Here is an 8,843-nt window from a genome sequence, read left to right as displayed (position 1 = left end):
TCACAGGGAGAACATGCAAACTCCACACAGAAAGATCCCGAGCCCGGGATTGAACCCAAGACTACTCAGGACCTTCGTATTGTGAGGCAGATGCACTAACCCCTCTTCCACCGTGAAGCCATATATATATATATATATATATATATATATATATGTATATATATATATATATATATATATATTCCGAGTGTGATGATGTCACGTTATCGATGGGAAAATGGGAACATTTTTAGACAATATGATTTGCCTGAGTGGCTAGCAGACACCAAGAGTGACAAGCGGTAGAAAATGGATTAGAAAAGACATATTTAAAATTATAAATAATTAATAATACAAAAAAATATTAAATATAAATGTCTATAATTTGTTTTGGTTTTTACTTGGGACTGCAGGCCGTAGTTTGGGGACCCCTGGTATAGAACAAAGAGGGTCACATGATGCAACAACAATGGTTTTAAACTGACCTGAAACACTTGCAGCATGCAGAAAATAGGCTCTTCAATAACATCTCAACACAACTTTTATCTCATTATTTATTGTATCTAGAGCATTTAAGCAGTATGTTTAAAAAAATACATTATTTCATTACCTAGAATTCACTTTATATCCTAGTATGCACAAATACTGACTGACATTACAGAGTGGGGTAGATTTTGGAACGGATTGCAACACAATCAAAACAAACTTCATCCAACTGTAATTTGATGTTGCTTTTTTTCCAGACAGCAAGAAAAAAAAGGATGCTGTCAACTTTACACTCACTTCCTGAAAAGAAACAAAACAAACTGATCACAGAGTCCCATCTCGTCTTGGACAAACAAATGTGGCTTCTCTGTTTCCCAAAACTGATTGGAGAAGATGTTCTCCACAAAGAAATGTGCGGGCTGATGCAGGAGAATCGAGATCTCCTGTCACACAATGCGAACACATATAGTGTAACCCTGCAGCATCCTGTTCGCACACACGCAAACACTTGCAGAGCCGCAAGTGTGTATTACAAGTAAACATTTACAACATGATAAAAATTCCAACTGCTTGGACTGTTATTGGGCAGCAGTTTTATCGGACCCCCCCTGGGTCCGCTCCGCCATCTTTTCATCTGCTTCACGAGACTCCTGCAGTCCTGCGCCGCAGTGACAAACAAAAAAGGCTCCTCGGAGTTCTTCCACCGTCGTTTTCTCATCTTCTTGCAGCTCTGCACCGTCCTGCATCTCCCACCTGGAAACACAAGGAGAATGTGTGAAAGGTCGTGTCCAAAACAGGAACAAGAACATCACCGACTTCCTCCCTGGAGATGCTTAGCCAGGCCTTGAAATGGGGAATTTATGTGGTTGCAGTGCAGATACAAAACGTCACAAAAAGAGCGTAGAACATATGAAAACAAAAGGGAAACAAAAAGGACATAAAAGATGCAACCAGCTGCCACTTATGCAACACCATTTCTACATACACTCAAGCTTTATTGCAGGCTCCAATGTCTAAGTAGACATACGATCACATACAATACATACAACAAAACCAAAAAATATACAGTATAAAAGGCAATATCATATAATATTAAAACAGTGCTTGTGCATATCAGTAAAAAGGCATCTAATAAATAAATAAAAGCATCAAGAAAAAAAAATATATACTATATTGCCAACAGTATTTGGCCACCTGCCTTGACTCACATATGAACTTGAAGTGCCATCCCATTCATAACCCATAGGGTTCAATATGATGTCGCACCAAAAGCACCATGAAGATTCTGGCGGGAACTCTCGTTCAACCCTTTTTCGATTACGCATGCTCCTCCTGGTACCCTAGCACCTCCAAAACCCTCAAATCTAAACTCCAAACATCCCAGAACAAGCTAGTCAGATTACTTCTAGACCTCCACCCCAGATCCCACCTCACTCCTACCCACTTCTCCAAAGTGGGCTGGCTCAGGGTGGAGGATAGAGTAAAACAACTTGCACTGAGCCTAGTCTATAAAATCCGCTACACCTCCCTGATATCGAAGTACATGTCAAACTACTTCCTTAACGTAAATGACCGCCATAACCACAACACCAGGGGGAGCTCCACTAACCACGTTAAACCCAGATTCCGATCTAACAAAGGTTTTAACTCATTCTCTTTCTATGCCACATCAATGTGGAATGCACTCCCAACAGGTGTAAAAGAAAGGGCATCTCTATCCTCCTTCAAAACCGCAATAAAAGTATACCTCTAGGCAACTTCAACCCTAAACTAACACCCTCCCCGGATTGTTAATAATCAAATGTAAACAATCAAATGTAGATACTTTTTCTTATGCCTTCTGATCTCTCTCTCTCTCTCTCTCTCTCTCTCTCTCTCTCTCTCTCTCTCTCTCCCCCCCTCTCATTTTCTCTCTTACTCTATGTCCACTACTTGCTGTACATATCCTACCAAGTCAGACCTACACTGTTTCAATATCCATTTCTCTGTTCTCAATTGTTGATGACTGATGATAACAACCAAACCTAACCCCCCCACCCCCCCACTCCCCTCCACACCCCGGATTGTAAATAATGTAAATAATTCAATGTATACACCCTGATGATTATCTTGTGTGATGACTGTATTATGATGATAGTATATATGATAGTATATATCTGTATCATGAATCAATTTAAGTGGACCCCGACTTAAACAAGTTGAAAAACTTATTTGTGCGTTACCATTTAGTGGTCAATTGTACGGAATATGTACCTCACTGTGCAACCTACTAATAAAAGTCTCAATCAATCAAAATCAGAGCCGATCCACCTTTTGCAGCTATTACAGCTTCAACTCTTCTGGGAAGGCTGTCCACAAGGTTGCAGGGTGTGTTTATGGGAATTTTCGACCATTCTTCCAAAAGCGCATTGGTGAGGTCATACACTGATGTTGGTCGGGAAAGCCTGGCTCTCAGTCTCCGTTCTAATTCATCCTAAAGGTGTTCTATCGGGTTCAGGTTAAGAACTCTGTGCAGGCCAGTCAAGTTCATCCACACCAGACCAGGGGCCAAGCCCAACTCCTGAAAAACAACCCTACATCATAATTCCTCCTTCACCAAATTTCACACTGGGCAAAATGCAGTCAGAAATGTATCGTTCTCCTGGCAACCTCCAAACCCAAACTCGTCAATCAGATTGCCAGATGGAAAAGTGTGATTCATCACTCCAGAGAACGCGTCTCCACTGCTCTAGAATCCAGTGGCGACGTGCTTTACACCACTGCATCTGACGCTTTGCATCGGACTTGGTGAGGTATGGCTTAGATGCAGCTGCTCGGCCATGGAAACCCATTCCATGAAGCTCTCTGCGTACTGTACGTGGGCTAATTTGAAAGTCACATTAAGTTTGGAGCTCTGTAGCACCTGTAGCAAAAAGTCAGGGACCTCTTTGCACTATGCGCTGCAGCATCCGATGACCCCTCTCTGTCAGTTTACGGGGCCTACCACTTTGTGGCTGAGTTGCTGTTGTTCCCAAACTCTTCCATTTTCTTATAATAAAGCCAACAGTTGACTTTGGTCCTACATATCATTACCATACTCTTTGTGGCATTATACTTGATGTCAAACTTGACTCCATTGTCTGAGCATATGTTAAGAATCTGTTGGAACCCTGCACCACTGGGAGATATAATGGCCAAATCATCAGCGTACATAAAGTGATTGATTAAGGTGTTCCCAATGATGCACCCTGTTCTGCAATCTCTCAACTGCCTCGACAGATCATCCACATACAGGCTGAATAGGCCTGGTGATAGAAGCCCACCCTGCCGTACCCCATTGCCAACTCCAAAGGGAGAGGATAAACTACTCCCCCATTTTACCTGCATCGTCTGCCTGTCATACCAATATGCCAGAATAGGTATGACGCTACCCAGAACACCCCAGCTTGGTAAAGAGTTTGTGATAGTTGACTCTGTCAAATGCTTTAGATGCATCAATCAAACCTACCAACATTGTAAAGCCCTGTGCTCTGTATTTTTCTACTGCTTCTTTTAAAGCATACATACACAAGTAAGTGTATATATTACATCTACAAAAGTTAAACACAACAAAAAAAATACAAAAATAAAAATGCTACATATTGCCTTCGGAACAGATTCAACAATGCAACCAAGAAAGCCGACTCCATCCGAGGCTGCCCACCAGCTCTCAGACAATGTCCGGTCTGCGTGGATGAGCCAGAATCCGTACAGGGAGACTGAAATGCTCATTCAGTGACGTTCATCCCGACTCGAGCCCTGTTTCCTCCTGTCTCGTCTCCTCTGGTTTCTTTGCGCAAACTCCGTTGTGGCAGAAATTCAGCAGCTGGTCTCCGGTGCAGCTCCAAAAGTCCACAAAAAAAGCAGTGCAGAAGTCACGAAGTGGCAAAAAAACACATGAAAACAAGAAGGAAACATCAAGTACACCAATAGGATACATGAGCGTTAAGTCCGCGCCTCCACGAGAGTGACTGGAACTATGAGCCATGTTTCGATGGCCCTATCTCTCCGTGTTTACAAACTTGGTATTGTAGGATTACAATGTTATCACTTCATTGACTTCATTATTTCCCCGTAGTAGTACTGTAGCAGCACGGTGGAACAGGGGTTAGTGCATGTGACTCACAATACGAATGTCCTGAGTTCGATCCCGGGCTCGGGGTCTTTCTGTGTGGAGTTTGCATGTTCTCCCTGTGACTGTGTGGGTTCCCTCCGGGTACTCCGGCTTCCTCCCCCCTCCAAAGACATGCACCTGGGGATAGGTTGACTGGCAACACTAAATTGGCTGTAGTGTGTGAATGTGAGTGTGAATGTTGCCTGTCTATCAGTGTTGGCCCTGCGATGAGGTAGCGACGAGTCTAGGGTGTACACCGCCTTCCGCCCGAATAGGCTCCGGCACCCCCCGCGATCCCGAAAGGGACAAGCGGTAGAAAATGGATGGATGGTGTACTGTAGTCGTTTGACTGTCATGGTAGACCAGTTGCTCTACACGACTGCACATAAAATTCCAACATTCAGGCACACCTTAAACACACCGTTGGCGTAGAACACAATTTAAATGAGTCCACAAAAAAAGGATCATTAATCCTTAGTTTTACCGGAAATGCTTGTCATCTTATGTTGGAAGAGTGGTAGAACAGAGCGACATCACTACGAATCTGAGGTGGACACGTCTACACATCCCATACCATCTGCACCCATGATCCAACAACACAAACCGGGCCAGTTCTAGTAGCTTGCTAACACAATTGCTACCGCGGGAGTCAGTTACCTTTCTTGGATTTGTCTTTTTTTTCTTTTAACAGTGGTAAGAAATCGATCACTTAATTCTGAAAATCAACCAGAATATCTTGTTGCTGTACGTACACCTACGTACGCATTTGTGTAATGTTATTTTGCGCCAACAAGTACTCACCATCATTGGTCCTCGGACTTTCCAGGATTTAATCAAACAAAAGTCTTGTGGGACCTACAATGTGGGGACCACATGCTACTTTAAAACTAGCAAATATGTTTCCTTTCACAATATTGGAGAGACTCAATCATCTTTTCATCTCAACACCCGCATTTAGAATGTGGTTCCCAAACTTTAGGTAAAGCAACCTTTCCAGCAGTTTGCTCTGACAGGCTGTGGCACAGCAGCTGCACGACTTAAGAGAGGAAGACACTGCAAGGTTGGTGAAAGCACACTCTCTCTTTAGCCTCTTCACTCAGGCAGAAGCTTGCAGAGCATCGGGAGGAGGACCACCAGACTGAAAAACAGCAGCTTTTTTTTTCCGGAAGCTGTAAGTCTGCTGAACTCTGATGGTGCTCAGTAGCCGTGGGTACTAATTCAATAGAGTCACTGGACAGGTAACTGTGGTCAATCAAAGCCATACGGCTGTCTTTGAGCTGCGCGTGGTGCTTTGTCCACGGCAGAATGATGTCTGTCTGACTGCAAAATGATTGCATTTTCATTGCAATCTCGCACTGCCTCCTTTTCCTATTCCTCATTGCATCTTCAAACATGTTTTATATTGTTATGTTTGGAGCGGCAAGAGCGGGGCGCGGAGCATGACTACATCACAGCTACGCAAAGCACTTTAATGTAGACTCAGCCTCTGCTGCAACGTGTGTTTGGCCACGGAAGACATCCCATTTCTCTGCAGACCTGCCGCTGTCACAGTTGCAATTACCACCTGTGAGGTGGAAAGATCTGTTTATGTAAATATGTGTTTCTTTATGTCGGATTCTCCTCCCTGAAACATGGCTCTAATTCCTGTTCTGTTTTCCAACCCCCCGAACTTTATGTTCCATCCATCCATCCATCTTCTTCCGCTTATCCGAGGTCGGGTCGCGGGGGCAGCAGCCTAAGCAGGGAAGCCCAGACTTCCCTCTCCCCAGCCACTTCGTCCAGCTCCTCCCGGGGGATCCCGAGGCGTTCCCAGGCCAGCCGGGAGACATAGTCTTCCCAACGTGTCCTGGGTCTTCCTCGTGGCCTCCTACCGGTCGGACATGCCCTAAACACCTCCTTAGGGAGGCGCTCGGGTGGCATCCTGACCAGATGCCCGAACCACCTCATCTGGCTCCTCTCGATGCGGAGGAGCAGCGGCTTTACTTTGAGCTCCCCCCGGATGACAGAGCTTCTCACCCTATCTCTAAGGGAGAGCCCCGCCACCCGGCGGAGGAAACTCATTTCGGCCGCTTGTACCCATGATCTTGTCCTTTCGGTCATAACCCAAAGCTCATGACCATAGGTGAGGATGGGAACGTAGATCGACCGGTAAATTGAGAGCTTTGCCTTCCGGCTCAGCTCCTTCTTCACCACAACGGATCGATACAGCGTCCGCATTACTGAAGACGCCGCACCGATCCGCCTGTCGATCTCACGATCCACTCTTCCCTCACTCGTGAACAAGACTCCGAGGTACTTGAACTCCTCCACTTGGGGCAAGATCTCCTCCCCAACCCGGAGATGGCACTCCACCCTTTTCCGGGCGAGAACTTTATGTTCATTTATTTTAATTTTATTTTTATCAAGAAAGTGTCAGAGTAGTGGTCAACAACTTTTTTGAGTTCAAAATATCTGGTCTCAGCCAAAAGCCAAGGATCTACCCCTGTGTCAACTCTGTTTCATATATATATATATATATATATATATATATATATATATATATATATATATATATATATATATATATATATAACAGTGACGTGCGGTGAGGTTGATGGCTGGTGAGGCACTGACTTCATCACAGTCAGATTTACAAACATATGAACCCTAAAGAGTATCTTATTCACCATTTGATTGGCAGCAGTTAACGGGTTATGTTTAAAAGCTCATACCAGCATTCTTCCCTGCTTGGCACTCAGCATCAAGGGTTGGAATTGGGGGTTAAATCACCAAAAATGATTCTCGGGCGCGGCGCCGCTGCTGCCCACTGCTCCCCTCACCTCCCAGGGGGTGAACAAGGGGATGGGTCAAATGCAGACGACAAATTTAATTACACCTAGTGTGTGTGTGACAATAATAGGTACTTTAACTTAACTTTAACTTTACACATACAAACTGTAGCACACAAAAAAGCACATTTAATAAAAAAAAACGTTATTATGGTCTTACCTTTACTTATAAATTAAGTCCATGCGCCGCAACTATAGCCCTCACTTAAACTTTCCACGTGCAAGATTGAATCTATTTAAAAAAGTGTAACCGAGGGTTTATAAATGTCGCCTATACTGTATGAAACTACAAAATAACAAACACGGAGGATCCAGTTTACACGAGGACCACTTTATTTACCTTCTTTCAAAAATCTCCGCAACGTGTCATCACTTCCGCTCTTAGCGCCTTCAAAATAAGAGCTCAAGGCATATACTGTATAACAGCGCATAACAGGAACTTAACATCACAAAGAGGAAAACCCATGAAAATAGGTTACAAAAGTTATTTAATAAGAAGCCAAAAAGTGCAAAAACAATAATGTTCGTGTTGGAGGAGTTGTGAATTAGGTACACCTGCGGTCTGCAGATGTACCTAATGTTGTGGCCCTGCAGTCATTCACAACTCCTCCAACACGAACATTATTGTTTTTGCACTTTTTGGCTTCTTATGAAATAACTTTTTTAAATAGATTCAATCTTGCACGTAGAAAGTTTAAGTGTGGACTTTAGTTGATATAACAATTCTACGGCGGGGGTGCAGGAGGCGGGATTACTGGAGCCTCAGCCAGTGCGTCTTTTGCAGCCGTTTTATGATCGCTCAGCACAAGAAATAAGTTACACACATACAGTTGTTGACAAAATACACTGTACATTATATACCTCAGCTATCTAAACTATGGAAATGTATAATATAATTCATATAGCAATACAGTCTCACTGCACAGCAGGCCAGCAGTTAGCCGAGTCCGGAATCCATGTTGAGGCACTGAGTGACGTGCCTCAACTGGCTGCTGATCACCGCACCGTCTCTTCTCAGTATTTGAACGGCAAATGTGAAAATTCAGCGATTTTGAATAAAAATAATCTAAAACTGGTGAAGTTAAATGGAAAATAACTTTATAGTATAATCACTGGATACATATAACAATTTAATTATTTTTTTTTCTTTTTACAATTTTTTTCTTTCCATGATGGCAGGTTAAGGCCCCGCCTCACCTGCCTCTAGTGACTGCACGTCACTGATATATAAATACATATATACACACACATGTATATATATATATATATATATATATACACATATACTGTATATAAATATATACACATCCATATATATATATATATATATATATATATATATATATATATATATATATATATATATATATATATATATATATATATATACACACATGTACAAACCCCGTTTCCATATG

General features: G+C 42.9%; 1 protein-coding gene across 2 annotated transcripts in view; it reads right to left on the bottom strand.

Moving 5' to 3' along the window:
- Window positions 1-561: 561 nt before the first annotated feature.
- The window catches only part of kiaa0825 (KIAA0825 ortholog), a 573,303-nt gene continuing 565,021 nt past the window's right edge, over window positions 562-8,843 (bottom strand). For both annotated transcript variants that reach the window (XM_061986612.1, XM_061986613.1), the window contains one exon: window positions 562-1,218. In XM_061986612.1, the coding sequence (XP_061842596.1) occupies window positions 1,044-1,218 (175 nt within the window). In that variant the 3' untranslated portion in view covers window positions 562-1,043. The remainder of the gene's footprint in view (window positions 1,219-8,843) is intronic.

The sequence above is a fragment of the Nerophis lumbriciformis genome, linkage group LG12 (genome assembly GCF_033978685.3).
Source record: "Nerophis lumbriciformis linkage group LG12, RoL_Nlum_v2.1, whole genome shotgun sequence".
NCBI classification, from domain to species: Eukaryota; Metazoa; Chordata; class Actinopteri; order Syngnathiformes; family Syngnathidae; genus Nerophis; species Nerophis lumbriciformis.
The sequence above is the reverse complement of the archived record's forward strand: the minus strand, read 5'-3'. Positions and strand labels throughout refer to the sequence as shown.